Genomic DNA, 20023 nt, shown 5'->3' on the forward strand with positions numbered 1-20023 from the left:
ATGCCTACAATACAGCTGAAACCCAGTCGCCCCAGGACTGGAGCACAATGGCTGTTATAGCAGTGAGGTAAATCTTAGCTAACAGCACTATGGAAAACCTGCAGATTTTGAAGAAACATGTTTTAATATGTGTGCAGATTATTCCATGCTTGATTTTTCTGAAAGAACATCAAATTCACTGCTCCTCTAGGAGCAATACAAGAACATAAAGCACAGCAAGGTGGTTTTCATTCTCTGATTGTATTTTAGTTATCTCATAAATTTTTGAATCTGAAATAGCTCTTTCAGCCATATTCAGATGATAAGTAAATGATGCATTAACAAGGAGAAGAACGGGATGATCTTGCTGGAATCAGAAACTAAAGCTCAGTGAAATCTGGCATATTCAGAGCTGGCATTCAGGCCAAAAGGCTTGTCCCTCAGGCTGTATGAACTTGCTCAATTTGGTGCTTCCCAGAAGAAAAAAAGATACTTCAAATCTAAGGGAAAGCAAGAACTAAGCACTTCAGTATTGTCATGAGAATGCACAGTGTATCTCAAGTAGAGGAATAAAATCACAGCCTTAGAGCCCGTAGCCTATGCAAACACTGTTTCAAGTCTCTGCTAGAAATATCCTTTTGTAAATGACACCTCCTTTTGAGCAGAGCCTCATGCTATTTCTGTTCTCTCTCAATTTCAGATCTATGTGATCAGCTCAGCTGAGCCCCGGCTGCCCTTACAGCTGGATGATGCTGTTCGACCAGAAGTGGAAGGAGAGGAGGTGAAAACTTTGCATCCTCAAATGCTTTTTATTGTCTTTGTAGCTGAACAAAAGCACAAAAGCCAAGCAACTTCCTTAATGCGGTGATTCTGGGGGTTTGATGGGTTTGCATTTTACTTCCTTTGTGCCATCCAGAACTGTGTTCAACATCTCTATAGCTTTGATGTCTGCTGAAGTGCAGAAGAAGGTCAAAACCAGAGGGTTCCCAATCGTGTGTGTGTGTCTGATGCATCCTCATAGTTGGGTTCTGCCTGTGACCTCTGGGAGAAGTTACACCTTGAACTCTTCTGTGCTGCCAGTTTGCTCTGTATTCTTTCTAGAATGATCTAGATGTTCAGCTGAACATAGAAATTACCCTTTGCTTTTAGCCAGAGGGTGTTTTTCTCCATTGATTTTGGTTTTTTGAAGTTGTGGTTTTGTTTTCTTTTTTGGATGTGTGTGTATTCACTATGTGCTTTTGTGCAACTGCTTAGGATGGAAGAGCTACTGTAAACCAAGATACACGACTGGACAACAGAATCATTGATCTAAGGGTAAGGAACATGCAGTGCTGCAGGCTTGCCTGCAAGTGTTTATTCTTCATAGTTCTAATCCACAAAGCAGTGAAAGTCATGGATTTGATGGAATTTTATTGTTGGCCAGAAGAAAAACAATGTGTTTTTGTGGTTTTGTGTGGTATTGTAAAAGCACAGGATTTTTGAATCCTAAATGTTTGCCTTTACTGACATTAATTAAAGAACATATATTGGTAGTTCAAAGGCAAACATTGATGATTTGTGGCTGTGCACATCTGGGCTGTTTAGCTGCAAAAGTCAAAGGTGACTGAATAGGGACAATTTAGAGACAACATTTTTTCTCAGATGTAGTTTTTGTTATCCAAAACCTTTAAAGAGTTTGAAGTATAAGATGGAAGTTGTGATTTTTAACAGACAGTTGAGGTGCTGTAATGCATGCCTTGCCAGAGAAATTGTACCAGGCCACGATACCAATCTCATTCTCTTTGTTGTTTCCACAGCATTCATGTATTTTCCTTTTTTTTCCTGAAACATCTTTCTTTATCCAGGTCATGGAAACCCAACCTGTGAATTCATAAACCTCCCATTTATTTACCATTTCTAATCAGCGGCAAAATACTCTCTTCTAAATTACTTACAGAACTTAATTATTTTTCAATTAAACAGCAGCTAACACTTAAGTGTGTAACTAATTTAAGCATTACTGACTTGAGGCATCTTTTCCTAGGCTTTTTAGCCATCTTAGGCTCTCCACAATAAAATTTTAATCAACCTTGAATGAAGACTAAACTTAGCTGATTTTTTTTTGATACCTAGTACTGCCTTCAGAGTTCTTGATAATGGCAGTTTCTTAGTAAATCAATCTTTGCACCTGAGAAATGAAACAAAAAAAGTCATTTATTGGAAAATTTGGAAAAGTTCTGGCACTGAGAGACTTACAGCTTTTCAACAGCTGATGTCCTTATTTCAGCAACTAAAACTGCTTGTGTCAATTGTTTTACTTGTACCAAAGTTAATTGGCTTTCACTTGACCTTATGTACCATACTGAGTAACTTCAGTCTGTGGTTACTTTTCAGGATACTCAGTATCTCATCATATTGGTCTCTTAATCTGTCTTAAATTAAGCTTTGATGAAAAGAATTCTATATTAATGATTGAAAGTGAAAATCATTTGAAGGACCATCAGCTTATGGTAGTACTAAGTGTGCTGAATTGAAGGGGAGAAATCTGGGATGCTTGAAGTGCAGGCTTTACTTGAACATCTGGTGATGAATAAAAATAACCAACAGCACTCCAGAGAAACCTAAGAAAATCCATTATATTGAAGAAACACCTGTATAATAAACTGAAAGGAGCCACAAGGCCCAAAGAGAGCAGAGAAATTATACAAAGGGAAATAGCTTTTGAAAATGCTGGGTGAAAATGGCTTGGAGGCATCCTTGGCTGTAATGCAGTTGAGGGCATCTGCAGAGCAAAGCCAAAGAAGGTAAATAGTAATGGATAAAGAAGGAAGACTCAAGCCAGAATGAACACAAAAGGTGGAATGGAAAGGGCTTGACTAAAGTTCTAACCCTGTACACATCCAGTGGTTCAGCATGACCATCCCAATGCTTCTGAAATATCCTTGGCAGTACAGCAGAAGGGCATTAGTGGTCAGTATTCTGCCTGCAGGGTGCAGCTGCTGACATAACTGGGTGTTGCTGAAACCTCTTCTGTGTCCCAACCACTGTTGGGACACCTTTTCTTCAGCAATGTCTGGCACCTTGTTTTGAGCTCTGAACCTTAACTCTGTGTTAAGAAGCTGTTTTTCCCCTTAGCTCCAGCAGCTGCTGCAGTGTGGTGCTAAGCACCTGTTTGATGCTGAACAGCAATTCAGGTCAGCTTTTCACAGAATTGGTGGCAGGATGGAATGCCAGATCTCAGTTCTGCAGTGTCTGTGTCTCATCCCCTGCACACACCTGTGGCTGGGTGTGATCTGGCCACAGCTTGCCCAGGATCAGGCTTGAGTGTCTGTCTTGGCCTTCCTCCTGTGCACAGGAAATGTTTCTGTCTCAGACTGTGTCACACACTGTGTCTTTTCTGTTGCACCTTTCATGATGTGTTTCAGAACAAAAGCAGATTCTAAATACGATATTTTAATCTGTTTTTTTAAAGAGAGTGCTGTATAAGCAGAAAAGATATTTAATGAAGAAAGGGGGAATTTCAGTGAGAACACATGCACATATATATATATATATGTGCATTCTAAGCACTGGATGTAGTGGAATCACAAGAGTAGGAATACAAAGAAACCCAGAAAGCAGTAATTGATTTTCAGTGATTTGGTTCCATAGTTTGGAACTACTGGAGTACAAATGGGGTTTCAAAGAGCCTTTAGTGTTTCAAATGCACTGAATAAGTAGGCATGTTCTAAGGAGGATTGCAAACATGATATGTTATCTGAAACCATCGTTCCCCCAGCTGTTCCTTCTAGGAAAACCATATCATGGGCAACAGGGAAAAATTTTAACAGAATAGTTCTAATGGAGATGCTGTGATGTCTGTTCCTACAAGTGTGGGAGGAAGTCCAGCCACAGCTAAATGTATCATCTAGTTCTGGTTTCCTCAGTTTTTTAAGGAAGACAGAAGTCACTGAACATCAAAAATAGGGATGCTGTTGTTTTGAGAAAGATTTACCAAACTAAATGCATAGATCTTTGTTAGGCTGAGACTAAAAAAAGTTGTTTGTATGCAACTAAAGTAATTTTTGTCCATTTAAACACAGTATTTAAGGCAGTTAAGTAATTAGCTAATTTTAAATAGTGATTAACAAAGGAGTTAACTGGATAGGGCCAAGTCACAATGAAGTGGAGCTGGGAAACTCAGTTATTACATGAATGAAAAAACCTGGATTTCTAAAAATAGCATCACTCCATCCAGCTATAATGTATACCAGAGAAGGTTGATTATCATGCAATACAAGGAGTGTAATTAATAATAAGGAAATTACATGAATTGAGATGAAAGATGCAAAGTATGTTGCAAAGATTGCAAGACTTCCACTGTTGTGTACATGTGGAAATAGACTGAGTATTGCAGTGAATCATTACCAGTCTTGCATTTTGTTTGCTGACAAAGGTCTCTCAAAAGTGTCTCATAGTTCAGTTTTTTTAAGGTTGGGGCTGGGAAGTACTTAAATGCCAAGATGCCAAGCTACTGCTGTAGTTGTTACTGTGAGGTATGGAGAGAAAACTGTGATTATTTAGGGCTAAGGGGCTTGGAAAATTATTTCCGAAGAATGAACCTGTTCCTGGTGGGTTAACTCATGAAATACAGATCACACCCTTGGAGTAGAAAACTTGGGGTTTTAGAGAAAGGAGAGCTGATAAAAAGAAAGAGAAGTCTTGTATGGACTAGATTTGCTTTCACATAACCATGGGTGACTGTGAGGAAACCACTGTTGACCCAGCTATCTGTTTTTCACAATGGTTTAATGGAGGTAATGGAAGTCAAACCACTTGATCATAGGGATGCTTGATTTACCATTCACTTACCACAACAGTTAAGAAGGGTAGAGAGAGCACTGACTGTGTTTTTAAATCTGTAATTTCTGCTGAAGTACTTGGTGGTGTGTAGGCTTCCCGAGTCTGTATAAAGACCTGCAGAAGCTGTATTTCATGAAGTTCTGTGGTACATCAAAAGTAATGAAGAACAGACCAGTGAAACACTGGTTCTTGTAGTTTGCTTCTTAAAAATACCAATTCAAGTTCCTCCAGTTTTACATTATTTAAAACAAATTATGAAGAAAAGACCAGTGAAAGAAACACTAATTCTTGGGTTTTACTTCTCAGTTTGTCTGTGAAAAAGTCTGAAGAAAGAAACAACCCAGATTCACCCAGGTTTATGGTGGACCTGACTGATGTCCTTGCTCTGGTTGATTTTTTGTGCTCTTCAGGACTTTTATCTCAACAGTGTCTGTCCAAATGTGACTTGAATGTTATGCCTTTTTGCAGTCCTGTTGCTACAACTGTGTCTGCTATTGCCCAGCTCATTGAGACCAAAGCAAAGCCTTTTTAGGGTCAATATTACCCTGGTTTTGTTGCTCAGGGTAGAGCATTAACATTAAACTGTGTCTTTAGTAGTTTATGGATGTCAGACTGTGTATGTGGTAATCCAGCTGTACACTGATCTTAATGCACTTTCTTTCCAAATGCTCAGTTACTTCAGGCTTGATTTGATTGTGTTGGATTCAATTTCCTCAATGCAAAAGGTGTGTTTTTCCTGACTGAATCCAAGCTGTAATGAAAAAGCAAATGTACATTTTCTTGTGGGCAGTGATTTGGCAGAGTGTACATACACAGTCCCAGTCGTTTAGACTACAAACTTCATGTTTATATATTCTAGTGCTATAAGTAATACTGAAATTTGAACAAAAATTGACTTTGGTCACCTTGGGGTTAAAAAAAATATTATTTAAGATAAATTCTGTTTCCTAACAAAACCTTCACTTGTCCTAGATATAGGATAAGAGTATAGATTCCATTATTTAACCAACTATGTGTCTATGGTTGTTCTTGGTGGAAGATAGGTAGCTACAGCAGGAAAACAGAAAAGCAAAAATGAGGGGAGAGCAGAACAAATTCTGCTGATGTGAAAGTAAAAAGAAAGTTCACAACTTCTCATGTCTGTGTGTCGGTCTCACCTCTCTGAGATATGATCATGGTGGTGTGAACCACCTCAATTCCACTGAAGAACATTTGGCAGCACACGTGGCTGTTGTACGGACACTGCAAATTGTGCCAGATGAAAAGTGATTATTGCTTTTATAAGCTTACAGTGCTCAGTGTTATCATTAATGTCTTCCTTCATGGCATCTGAATAATAAACACACAGGTGAAATGAAGGTGAAGTTATAACTGAAACTCTTCCTTCAGCATTGCTCCTAAACTTTTCTTCTGCTGTCTGTAACAAAGGTGATTATTGAAAATAATGAGTTTTTCTGTAAAATTAACTTTGCAGACCAAGTTAAAACATTAATACTGTTAACTGCAACAGCATTTAATTATCATAAATTTGTTTCTGTTTCTGGTTAATTCTTGGAGCAATATTGACTATCTTTGCCATAGTCTTAGATAAGATAGTTTGTCAATACATATGTGGAAAGGTTCCTATTGGGGTAAAGACTACCCAAGAAGAATGCCATGGCAAAATCTTATTTTAAGGCAAAGGTAGAAATCAATTAATTTTGACAGCTGTCTCTGTCTTTAGTTTGCTGTATTGTACCTAAGTGTGGAAGCTCAAATTGTGACTGTGTTACTTACCATTGTAGAAACATGGCTATACATACCAGCATCTCAGTTACTGAATTGTTTTCTTCAAATGAATTTGTTCTCTTTGTGTTCTGAACATCACACCAGTGCAAAGCATGTTATGAAATTGGAAGTTTTTCCTTCATAGTTGCACATAAAAATTCTGAGGTCATTGATTTGACTCCACTGCAAATTGTCAGATGCAGTTCTTCAGGAGTTATCTCAGATGTCTTGTGGGTCTGTTTAATTCTTACAAGGAGGCTGCAGTATCACAAATTCCCAACAGTTATCCATGTTGGCACTCTCTGAATGAAAGGACACTGAAACTCAGCCACCTTTGGTGAAAGAAGAGTGGTCTTGTCAGATCTAATTTGAGGTATGGAGAATTGCTGCTTGTTCTTGGTCTGCAGTTAAATAAAAGCTTCAGTGTCCAATTCTGTGAATTTGGCTGCTTTCATAAATGCTGTTTCTAAGCCTAACTTACCATTATACATGGCTTAGGAAGACAGAATTCTTGTCCTGCATCCTCACAAAGGACAGGAGGAGTTACTGCCTGACCAACCTTTGTTACTGGAGGGCTGTGTTGGGTATTGGCTGGCTGTGTTCCTGTGCACAGTTTTAGGTCACACCAGGTAATTGCTTTCAGACTGGGTTTAGCAACCAGTTTCCTTTTTTTCCTGGGCCTATTTGACTTAGTACTGCACTCCCACCTGCTCTGGCATGAAAGTGCTGTTGGTTCACACCAAGGGTAGAAGAGGCATTGTTTCTATGCTGCTTTATGTTAATGTTAATTAACATAATTGTGTTAATATTAATCTTCTCTCTTAGCAATTTTAGATGTGTCTAGTTCATCAAAAACTTTATTACGAAATTCAAATGTGACTTAAAGGTGCCAGCTCTTTCACCTTTCAAGTAGGAGATGGTTAAGAAGAAAAACTCCCTTTGAATCATCCTGGTACTTGGATGTAACAATGCCAAATTATGCCCATAACTCAGGCACAGTCCTGCCATATGTCTTGTGCTGGGAGACCAATGTGAGAAAGGTGAAAAACTCTTAGGGTACTTCTGTAACTGCTGCTCAAAACCTCATTTCCTTCACTTGGAACATTTGAGTAGTGGCTGTGGTCTGTCAGACATGTGGTTTATCAGACAGTGAGAACTGCTGTTATTTACTAGTCTCAACCACTTACCCACATGAACTATTTCATTGGTCAGCTAAAACAGCAAATAACTGCAGACAGCTGCAGATCTGCAGTGTTCCTGCAGCTTTCTCTTTGGGTCTCTTGGCAAAGGGATGTCTTTATCTTGCAGAGATGATGGCTGTAGCTTTATTTCAGCCGTTCTACTGACTGTCTGTCTAAATGTGCCTGCTTATATAATATGTTTTGGTTGGGGGTTTTTTGTTTTGTGGTTTGCTAGAGGAGTCATGTGAAACAGCCCACAAGGCCTTTCTTACCCTGACTGAGGAGCTGGGTGCTGTTCAGAAAGAGAAGTAAACAGTGTTGTGACGCAGGTTGTCGTAAAGAACCTTTTCTCTTGCTCGTTGGCAGGAACTTGTTGGGTTTTTTGTATCCTTTTAGGTTGCTCGCTGTCACGTTTGAGATGCTGAAAGCACAAAATCAGATATGGCTTGAGTGCTGACACCTTGCAGTCTTTGCAACAGTCAGTCACTAAGGTGGTTGTTTTATTCTGTATGCCAAAAGTGTTCCAGGAATGTTTAGTGCAGGTATTTGCTAACCCAGATGAGCAGCTCAGTTGTGTCATGTGCATAAACAGAAAACAATTATCAATTCAGTTAAATCTGCTTCTGTTTTCAGCTAAATTTACTTTTAAAGTAAGGTGAAAAAAAGACAGAAGAACTGCAGTTCATATCAACAGGTGTTATCTGGGCTGCTTAAATGTTGGAAATGTAAACCTTGGGGTTTGGATGGTTTTGTGTCAGTGCTGTACATGGCTAACTTGTGGCTGTGTTTTTACATGAAAAACATTGTATTTGGTAGCCTTTAACAGACAGACATTTCTACCTGATGTAAGTTATTAATGGCTTTTAGTCATGTACTGTGTTCTGCAGCTGTTCTAGTTCCATGTGCTGAAAGCTTTTTAATAAATTTAGTACTTTTATTCAATTTCTTACTGTAAAACCTTTATTTGCAGAAGCACATCTCATAAATCAGGGGGTTTTTTTAAAATATAGAATTGACCATAGTGCCTCGTTTATAACTGAATATGCTATAAATTGAAATTAATAATTCCTCTGGCTTCCTTTCCTGTTTCCTTCTGTGTAACAGACAATTATGGATTCACACTTCTCACTGTTTAGGCAGATACAATAATTAGGTATTCCTGAGGGAAGGAATTAATCCTTCCAGCTGTCCAGAAGAAATAATAGAGTCAGGAAAAACTAACATAGGATTCATTATTTTATCTTCTTCTTGTAGACCTCCACTAGTCAGGCAATCTTCTGCCTTCAGTCTGGTATTTGTCAGCTTTTCCGAGAAACTCTTATTCGCAAGGGATTTGTGGAAATTCAGACTCCCAAAATCATTTCAGGTATTGTATATGTGATCCAGCAGCTGCAGGTGTGCTTCTTTTGTAGTTGCTCAATGTACCTATCTGACAAAAATGGAATAAGTTTTTACTTAAAAAACATAAATTTTCTTTCTAGCCTAGATGCAACATAGCAAACTTCTAGCAGGTGTCAGAGTTGGTCTTTTACTTTTTTCCTGACTTAGGCTGTTAAAGGAATGACAAGAAAAATTATATATATACACCTGATTTATGTAGTTTGCAATGCATATGAATGTTTAGTTGTGATCATATGCATTATTCTTCAGATCAGTGTTCTCAGTGTTGAGCACTGCCCGTTCCATTCTCAGTATTAAAAAACCCAGTCTAATTTAGATTAAAAGTATATTCCATCATGAAGATATTGCAACAAACACGTGGTATAAAATATGATGCCATTATATGGCACAATTTGTCACTTCTTTAGCAATTAGAATGTGGCAGAACAGAATGTGGTAGATCTTTTTCTTTTTGGAAATGTGGAATAACAGCTTCAGCCTTAAAGTCTGAAATGTAGATACTGTTTCTAGTTCTCTTGATTTGCTGTATTGTTTTCAGAAGTCCAATGGCTTGATTTACTGATGGAGGTTTTCCTTCCATCTTATTGGTGCTCTTTGAGGTTTTGTTGATGCCACTAAGATACATGGCATAGAAAATCAGAGCAGAACATTTGTGTTACTGTGTTATTATATGTACATTCATAAAGTGCATGTCTTGCTTACAGAATTTTATGCTTCTATATATTTTGGAAAACATCTCTTGATTGAGATAAAAAATGAGCCTTTTTAAAAATGCATGTAAGCAGCTGTTCTTTCAACATGAAAAGTGTCATTGAACTAGAAGATTGGATGACTTTTTCCCTATAGAGATAGTTATATAGCATGAAGTGCTAGAAGGCTTCCAGGTAGTTTTGTAGGACCTTTGAGGAAGTTTGCAGTGTCCCATTGGAAGCAAGCAAGCATCCCATTGTTTGGATGACACCGTGTTTTGTAAAATAACTAAGTTAAGTCAGTGCATTCCTTACTAAACTTCCAGTTTAAACATCATAACTGTTTTAAGATTTGAGGTTTTTAAAAGTTACCTGTATTAGGCCACTGCACCTCTCATGTCACACACTGGGAACTGGCAGGGTGAAGTGATGCAGTTTTGGTAGGTGCTTTGCAGTAAGGGAAATGCATGTGATCCTTGTTCCTGTAGCTGTCCATGAAAATTGCCTCAAACTGAGAAAAAGCTTTATAGCCTTTGCTCATGTCCTCTGGTAAATCTGGGATTGGCTGAGAGAGATATTTGTGCCTTCAGTTAGAGAGGATGGTCCTGGCAAAACAGGATATGCACTTGGTTCACTGCAGTGAACCCCTGGCAGCCTGAGCCACTGTCAGATTGGTTTCCACAGAAATGTGGGGGTGCAGGTAGATGTGTTAGTGCAGATATGTGTTCTCTGCTGTTCTCACTCGAAGGTGAAGGTCAGCTGAAACAGGAACATTTAAACAGCTAAATTTGCAGAAATTCAAGGCAAGGTATGACAATCCTGAGCTGCAAAATTTACCTTGGCATGAATGGATGGATGCAAATATATCTTTTTCCTCTAGTATGTTTTGAAGAAAAACCTCTTTCTGATCTTTAAAAGACCAATAACCTATCATTCTACCTCTAAGTGATTTTTTACATTTTTATTATAATAACTGCTTCATTTTATTTCAATAATTCCTTACAAAAGCACTTGCTTTCTAGCTGCCAGTGAAGGAGGAGCCAATGTGTTTACTGTATCCTACTTCAAAACCAGTGCCTACCTGGCTCAGTCCCCACAGCTGTACAAGCAGATGTGTATATGTGCTGACTTTGAAAAGGTTTTCTGTGTCGGGCCAGGTAAGAAAAGCTTGGTTTTATGCAACATGTGAAGTGTGCCCTGGTTTTAGCAGCTGGTACAAGTAAGATAACACACACACACACACACAAAAGCTTTGAATAGTTTTCACTTGGTGTTGTTTCATTTGCCAAACCAAATTTCAGTTGAGGCAACTGATGACAGTAAAGTTGACATAGGAGTTGCTGTACCTGTACTGAACAGCATTACTGAGAATAAGCTTACTTTTAATTGTCAGTAAATACTAAAAAAGGAATGATTTCCAGTCCCATGCTCTCTTTCTTAAATGCTGATAGGACATGGCCTCTTTAAGTGGTAATACAATAGTTTTCTTTGAAGACCTCAAGTGGTTTAAAGATAGGTAACCTCTAAACGCTGAAAACAAGTCAATAACAATGTATGAAACAAAACAAAACAAAAATTCCAGGTAATTCAGAAGGTCAAATTTCTTGTTAATTGCTGACAGATGAGTCATGGTTTGTGGGAAGATGTGTTTATATTAGACTCATACCTGTCCCAGAACACATACACTGTACAAGGCCATTTCCTCTGAAAAAGGCAGCTTTCAAATCTGAAAGTTCTTGTGTGCTTGAAAGCTTGTCTGTTTTTTCCACTCAAGTTTGTCCATCTAAGCAGAGATCCTGCCTCTCAGTGGGTTGTGTCTGTACCACAGCTGCAGTAATGCTGTCACTGTTACAAAGGATGCTCTGAGGCTGCTAGTTATACTTGTGTCTTTCTAATCCAAATGATGATTTTTATTTTTCCAACTGAAATGATAATTTCAGGTCAATTAGAATTTCTGTTGTTTAATTTTACAGTATTTAGAGCTGAGGACTCCAATACACACAGACACCTGACAGAGTTTGTTGGTCTGGATATTGAAATGGCTTTTAATTATCACTATCATGAAGTGGTAGATGAGATTGCAGATACCATGGTGCAGATATTCAAAGGGCTTCAGGAAAGGTAATAAAAGCATTTCCTTCTTTTAATGAGCAACTTTCTTTGTTTGACATCTCTTGCATTGTGGAATGAATTACACCACTCTTTTGTCCTCACTTTATCAGATAATCATTGGTAATCTGGTTTACAACACAACTTCAAAACATATTTTGGCTTTGCTCTTACTTTGTGCCTGACTTCTAAGGTTCACTGAAGCCATAGGCCAGTAAACTACTTTTAGCATCTCCTGGAGCATGCTGGCTTGCACTAAGAAACTTGCTGTCTGCTGTTGAAAGGACTTCCTAAGATAATTGATCCATCCTTAATTTAAAATGTCCTTCTTTTTTTGCCACTACTGGTAAATTGTTCTGTTTCAAAAATTATTTTAATATTTACTATATAAGAAATAATAAAAGTGATTAGACTAGCCTGCATTTGTTCCATGATAACAGCAAGGATTATTTTCCATTATTCACAGTCTAACTCATTAAAAAGTCAGGCTAGAAGTTTAGAAGTGGTGTCCATTTGCTTACAAATGAGACTGTTTTGCCAGCAGATATGCAAATCTTTGTCTGTCCAGAAGGAAATTTCTTGTATATATTTGAATATTACTCAAATCAAAAAAGAACCCAGGTAAATACTACACATCTAAGGAGTAATTTCAGTGTCTTTACTGTGAAAATTTGACTGAGTCGATTATTTCTTACAAGAGGGATTAAACAGAAGTAGTAGTAAAATATTAACACCCGTGAAATAGATGCATTAACACTGTTGAGACAATTCATTACAGAATTTCTCCTGAAGTGGTTTTAACACAGTTTCTACGTTGCAAGAGGGACCTCTTGTGGCAAAATCACAAAATCATTACTAGGTGCAAGTCCTTGACTGTTTTGTGTTTGGCTTCTGTTCTTGTTTCTTTGGCTGTAGATTCCAAACTGAAATTCAGACAGTGAGCAAACAGTTCCCGTGTGAGCCGTTTAAGTTTTTGGAGCCGACTCTGAGGCTGGAATACCGGGAAGGTGTGGCCATGCTCCGGGAGGCCGGTGTGGAGATGGGGGATGAGGAGGATCTCAGGTACTTGGCAGGATCTATCTGTGTCAGTTTTGGCAAAGTGGCAGTGCAGTCTCAGTTTTGTACTGAGCACCTGACAGCCCACAATGAGGAGCCACAGCTTTTAGAGGAATAAACAGCACTTCTGTGCAGACCTCTTGACAAGTAAATGAGTGGATGTGAAAATAATCCTTTCTTTTAACGCAGACTATAGGTACAAACTCTGAAACCTGACAGAAAATAACTGACAACATAAAGTGAGAGTAACTTGAACCTTTTAAGGAAGAGAAGTGTTTGTTTGTTCAGAAATTGCAGTCCTTCACATGAATTGTCACATCTTTGAATAGGAATAAACAAAAAGATGCTGCTGCCTTAAGGTCTTTCTTTTAAGTAACACCTTTCCATTTCTTTTTTCCATCTCTCAGGAAAATGATTAAACAATCTTGATGAATTCCCATTGATTTACTAGAGATGGTTTAATCAGCAGTTCATATATAAACTTTACTAAAGACATTTAATGAATTGAAACATTTCTGTTCTTCTCCATAATATAACCAATACCATTAAGGTCCTAAAATTTGTGATTTTAAGTTAAATGATCTGTGCACCAAATAAAGTTTCCATCATAAGAGTTTGATGGAGGAAAATCATTCCTTCAAGAAGTGTTCATGTGGTTCTCACTTACTGTGTCATACACAAGATGTATGGAAATAGGAAATAGAGTGCACAATTCTTTAGTAATCAGAATATGGTAATTAGGAAGAAGTTACATTGAGAGCAATTTTTAGGTGCCAGTTAATTTATGGGATTTCTAGGACCAATGCCAAGTATTTAGAAATATACTTTATTTTGCAATTTCTGTGTGCACAACCCAAAACAGTCTGTAACAAGTACTAGATTTTCTAAGGGTCAGGGTGCAGCAGATCTGTAGCTTTTAGTCTTTTGGACTTTGTGAAGTATATCATCAGTACAAGTTCAAATGACTTCATTTTAATGATGACAATCTTTTTCAGCACTCCTAATGAAAAGCTCCTGGGACGCCTGGTAAAGGAAAAGGTAACAATTATTTTAGAGTAAATAAATTTGTCACTGACTCTGAAACCTGATACTGTGCAGTCATAGGGTTGGTGAATACCTGCATGCAAACAGTACCTCAGAACATGCAGAACTTGTGAAGAGTTGGTGATCACCATTTTTTAATTGACTGCATTCCCATTTTGGTGCTGTGTATTTAATTTACCATCAGTTTTGACTTTGTTTCAAACCATTTTCAATCTTTTATATTTATTTCTGTCATATGTTGTACTGAGGACACCAAACAGGCTAGTATGTTCCAAAACTACAACTTAGGAGATTTTCAAAAAAAAAGCAAACTAGATTCTGACAAAATCTATAGGAGAAGATGAGACCTTTGGGGGGAAAATCCCCACATTGTGTTACAGCAAAATGTGTTACAGCAACACATTTTAATGTTCAGCATTTGTAAGTTTACACTAGAAATAGTATTGAAAAACTGAGAAAGAATGCATCACTTTTATTGATAACTTAGACAATATTGTGGGAAGCTGTTGGGAAATTTGTTTTAATTTATTTCAAAGATGCATTGGTTCTGTCTTTCTCTTGTAATTTGTTTTTTATGTAGTTTTCTCTTGTACTAACTATTCTAAATTACTTATTCAGTACGACACAGACTTCTACATTCTTGACAAATATCCTCTTGCTGTGAGGCCTTTTTATACAATGCCAGACCCAGCCAACCCTGTAAGTAAAATTCCTTGCTGTTCTCAATGAGGCTTTTGCTTTTTTTTTTTAGTTTAAATAATTCCATGTAGCAATAACTTGACAATACAGATAAAGTGTATTAATATGACCACAAAATCATTGAATGATGTGCGTTGGAAGGGACCTTAAAGATCATTTAGTTCCAGCCTTGCTGTAATTAAAATTGTGATAACAAGGTCAGGTCAGGGTTACATAACTTGTCAAATGTTTTCAGTTACTCTTCACTGGTGCAAAGATACTGCAGAGAAATGAGCAAAAATTGGGAGAGCTTTTTGAAGAGATCTCCATGGTCAAACACTGCTGCCATCACTGAAAAGTGACAAAAATGTTCTTCCAGGACAGCAGACACTTTACACAAAAATTGGCTTTTTTATCAGCTTTAGATATCAGAAAATTAAGTTATTAAGAGGTAAATATTTGCAAACTATGGAACTGTAGGTAGGAAATAAACTCCTTTTTGTGTTTCCAGAAAACCTCTAACTCGTATGACATGTTCATGAGAGGGGAAGAGATCTTGTCTGGAGCTCAGAGAATTCATGATCCCCAGCTGCTGACAGAAAGAGCCAAGCATCATGGCATTGGTAACAAGCAATTTAAAAGAACATAAGTCCTGACTTGCTTTGTGTCCTTTAGGGGAAGAATTTGGGACAGAATTTGTTACATGAGTGGTAAAATCAGAGTTTTGTTTCATTCTTACTGTTAATCCCTCTAATTTTGTTTAACCATCTGGAGTGAGGTGTTAGGAAACTAGTGGGTCTTTCAGCAACACCTTGTTGATTAGTTATTAATAAAATTATATAATAAAACTGTTACAGTCATAAATTCTAGATAGATCTGGACAATTTACATGTTCAATGAGTAAAATCCCACTGTTAGTTTGTAATTTTTTTGTTGTTCTTTTAGTCCTGCATTCACTTGTCTATTTGGCTTGGGGTTCATTAAGCAGGTGAGAAACTAATATTTTTCTTTTCTAGATTTGGAGAAAATCAAGGCTTATATTGACTCCTTTCGGTTTGGTGCACCTCCACACGCAGGTGGTGGAATAGGTGAGTATCTGGTTTTGTTTAGCCTGAGCTTAACTTAAACTGCTCAGTCCCAAGCAGAGCTCAGTATACAATTCTGAGTAGTGACCTTGTTAGGTCACTGTTTGTGGGGCTGTTTATCCTGGAGAATTTAAAGAGAAAAGATCAAATTTAAAGATCATCATAAAGTAAGTAGGCAAAATACTGATGGCACAGTCTGGTGAGTTTAAAAAGAGTGATCACAAGAAAAAGTGATTACTAGCCAGGCACATCACTTTCAAATTTGACCTCTCAGGAGAATTTAAGGAAGCAAGAAAATAGTGTATTATGTATGGAATTATCAAAGTCACCATCATACCAGCAGCCACTGTCTCTGTGTATTTGATGAAGGTGTTTTGCAGTGAGGAGAAATAAGTGATTGCTTCTTCATCTGTTTGGGATCACGCAACATGTGCAGGTAATCCAAAATAACTTAGGGCAGTCAGAATGACATCAAGGAAGCTGAAGCTGCATCTTTTCTTCAGAGTAGATGGTTCTCATGGCAAAGTACCCACCAAACAGGAGATGCCATGAGAATTAGCACTGGGTTCAAGCTGTTCCAGGTGGAAACCTTAACACAGGATCTGTGTGGAAAAACAAGCGTGCATCTGGGTTCCACCCATCGTGGCTGGGGTGCTGGGAAGGACCTGCAGCTCCTTTGGGGTTTTGAACAAAGGCTGATGGTGCTGATGGGTGTTTTCATCCCCTGTAGGGCTGGAGAGGGTGACCATGCTGTACCTGGGGCTGCACAACGTCCGCCAGACCTCCATGTTCCCCAGGGACCCCAAACGCCTGACGCCCTGACGGGAGCTGCTCTGAGAGCTGGGACTGCTCTGCCCTGCAAACAGGATCTGGCTGCAGGCATAGCCCCTGCTGCTGCTGAACGTGTATTGATTGATTTGAGCATTATGATATGCAATTAAAAACAAAATTCTCCTTTATTAAGTGCCACAGTAATTTTTTTTTATCCTCAGTTGTTTATTTAAAGGGAAGTATTTTAACAGATCAAGACTCTTTGTATTGCCAACTACACATTTTTAATGAAAATGGGATACTTTGAATTAGTGTTTTAGTGCCACATTAAATTGTATCATTTTTCTAAACATTTTAATAAATTATGCAATAACCATTTTGCATTTTTCACTTATGTCAGCAAGGTTGAATATTCTGAAGTACTGGCGCCAAGACAAAGTGACTGGATGCTTGCAATTAAAAAATCTGGAGAGATCAGCCAGTTGATAATTTACATGAGTGTCAGGTAGGGAAGCAGGTGAGAATGTTCTTAACAAGAAATCTTCATAAAAAGTTGTTAAAATAGGTTGAAATAAAGATCTCAAAGTAAATTAGATACAAACCTGTCTGGGTTTTTGCTTTGTATCCTCACAAAATAATGAATCAATAAGGCTTTTTTGGTTGTTTTTTTTACTCATGCAATAACTGTCTAAAGTTTAAATTTATTTTCTGTTTTCTTCCCATTTTTTTGAAAGTTGTATAAAAGCCATAAGCCTGGTCTTTATTTTATGTAACTATTTGAGAATAGTTGCAAGTTTACACATTCTCATGGAATACAGAAAGGATGTATCATATTCTCAGAAAATAAATGGGTAGTCAGCTTGAGAGCAACTCATGTGTTTTCCTGGCTAACCCAGCCTCTGATATAACAAATAAAACAAGGATTTCATGCATCTTCTACCAAGGAAAAAAACCCCTAAATTATGTAAGCCAATCTATTTCAGGGTGGCTTTTTTTTTATTTATAAATGCTGTGAATGGCCCAACTTTGTACACTTAGAGAAATTGAGTGTTTCTGTAAGTCAGAGTACTTCTGAAATTCTTTCTAGACATACTTTTTCTCAGATTATTCACTTACTTGAACTCCTCAATTTGCAGCAGTGCACAAAGCTACCTCTTGTCATCCTCCTCCTCCCAAGCCAGAGAATGTTCCCTGCATTTGGAGAGGCACCAGTGAATGTGAAGCTTCCTTTTGTAGACTGCATCTGAGAGTTGGTTTTCAAATGTAAAACATTTTTTAAGTGTTGCTGCCAGAGAGCAAAGGATTAAATTCCTGACTTGGGTACTGCAGTAGTTGTTCTAATATTCATACATATTTGTAATTCCTGACTTAATTTTTGTTTAACATTTTACATGATCAAGCTTTCAGTAGGAGGTAAGGTGTGGATGGTCTGTGTTATTGTTGCTACTTTGATTTTTAAATGTCAGAGAAGTCACATATTGGTTATGCTACAGAAAGGTCAGTGAGGCTGTGTATAAATTGTGTAGAGTTTCACAAAAGGGCAAATCATCTTTGCAGCTGCCATTGAGCAAGACTTAATTTTAATGTCCTATGACAAGAGTTCTCCATTAGAAAACAATCATACTAAAGGTCAGTCAGGTAAAGTACTGGAATTGTAGAAGTAAAACTTTGTTTAGAAGTCACACAATTCAAGGAATAACACTTAGCAGCTTTGCTTATGAATTTGTTGTAATTAATGTACTGTGGAATCTACCCCAAATTATTAACTTGAAAATCTTACACTGTAACCAGTTGTACACTTTGCAAAGCTAAGTGGATTATAAACACAGCTCATTGTCACAGACTTACTGCTGATGAATCCAAGTTTCAAAACTGTTGTTTATTTAGCTAAGCCAACTGGAATGAATTTAATTTAATTACCTTTGTTCATACAGAACTGGTAATATATTCCACTTTGGATGTGCATTCTTCTAACCAGGAGCAAAATTACAGACTTCAATTTCCTGTCTACAAAAAAATATCTTGGGTGCTGTTTCTTACTCTAGATTTGGCATCAGGTTTTGTGCATACATGCCTGTAACAACTGTGCTTATACCAATTCTTTTAGGAGTTATTCAAACTCATGCTGTACCTTCAATTATTCACAGTAACTGCATAAGAACAAGAATTGGGATGGAGGCCCTGATTCCTTTGTCTGCTCAATCCATTCATGCAGCCTTTCTTGGCTAACAGAAAATAATTATGATCATAAATCAAAATACAAAATGCATTTGTCCTGAATGTCATCTTAACAGGATACTTTAGTGGGAGCTGCACAGTGCTAGAACTTAGTTTGAAACTCTGCAAATAATAGAGGTCTAGAAGACCTTTATGGTGTTTTGATAGGTTTCAAGTCTGCTGCAGTAGTTGGAGAAGTAAAATATGTACTGTCCTTTATTTTCAGTAACTTGCAGAAAGTTTACCAGTTTACAAGGAGTCCACATTGCTGCTGCCTCTTCACCAGGTAAAATGGTTTTAGTTTTGTTTTCTTTCATTATATACAGATGGTAATTACAGTAATGCAGTTTTTTAAGGAACTATAAAGCATATTGTTTAGGGTAGCCAGGGAGTCTGCTCAGAACAACCACAAAGCTTCAGTTTGCTTCAGAAGTTTAACTGCCCCATTTCCCTCTGAAAACCCATCTGTGTTCACTGAGCTGTCTGGTTCTGCCCAGTGGGAAGAGGACTCAGGCTGTTCTTTTGGCAGCCAAATGCAGGCCTGGCTCCCCATGGCTGCCCACCCCTGCTGGGATAACCCTGGTGGGCAGCACCTCACAGCTGCTTGCTCCCTGCCCGCTGGGCCAGGGCAGCAGGAAGGGAAGAAAAAAAGCAGGAAAACTTGGTGCTTTCACCTGGTGCCTGTCAATTCCAGGCATATTGGACACCACTCAATGTGAAAGTAAAGGATGGAGGAGAATGCCTTGACTAATATCCATTGTGGAACACCATATGGCTGCCCTGGACTCAGGTTCACACTGGGCTTCCAGAAACTTCCCCAAACATATTTTAATCGTTTATTGTTTCTTCTTTGGGTAATTGTAGATTCTTTTTTGAGAGAAGGATGGATTATTTCTTTTAAAACAAACCTCATACACTACTTGTCTGCATTTTTCCAAGTATTATCTTACAAAAAATGGAATTTACTCACAAGTGTTGTAAAAATTACCAAGTTAGTTCTACAATCTCTCACTTACTATTTTGCAGTTAAGTCTCTGTTCATTATATGGCAAGTGCACTGTGACACGAACAAACACTGCTGCGGGAGGCTGCTGCTGCTGGCACTTCTGAAAGGGTTTCAAAACTGAGAAAGAGCCCTTAACTGCTATAATTACAGCAAAATTCCCAGTTTAGGCAGAGATTAATGACTTTGCAGGTGGCAGAGCAATTGTAAGCAATTTTTCAT

The 20023-nt window shown here is 37.9% G+C and overlaps 1 protein-coding gene across 1 annotated transcript in view; it reads left to right on the top strand.

Moving 5' to 3' along the window:
* The window catches only part of DARS1 (aspartyl-tRNA synthetase 1), a 36215-nt gene extending 19257 nt beyond the window's left edge, over positions 1–16958 (top strand). Inside the window, exons 6-16 of the mRNA XM_064718247.1 lie at positions 680–760; positions 1234–1293; positions 9003–9114; positions 10861–10995; positions 11812–11959; positions 12863–13009; positions 13999–14041; positions 14666–14746; positions 15237–15348; positions 15742–15813; positions 16541–16958. Coding sequence (XP_064574317.1) covers positions 680–760; positions 1234–1293; positions 9003–9114; positions 10861–10995; positions 11812–11959; positions 12863–13009; positions 13999–14041; positions 14666–14746; positions 15237–15348; positions 15742–15813; positions 16541–16632 — 1083 coding nt within the window. The 3' untranslated portion in view covers positions 16633–16958. The remainder of the gene's footprint in view (positions 1–679; positions 761–1233; positions 1294–9002; positions 9115–10860; positions 10996–11811; positions 11960–12862; positions 13010–13998; positions 14042–14665; positions 14747–15236; positions 15349–15741; positions 15814–16540) is intronic.
* Positions 16959–20023: the final 3065 nt, after the last annotated feature.

The sequence above is a fragment of the Zonotrichia leucophrys genome, chromosome 7, assembly GCF_028769735.1.
Source record: "Zonotrichia leucophrys gambelii isolate GWCS_2022_RI chromosome 7, RI_Zleu_2.0, whole genome shotgun sequence".
NCBI lineage: Eukaryota > Metazoa > Chordata > Aves > Passeriformes > Passerellidae > Zonotrichia > Zonotrichia leucophrys.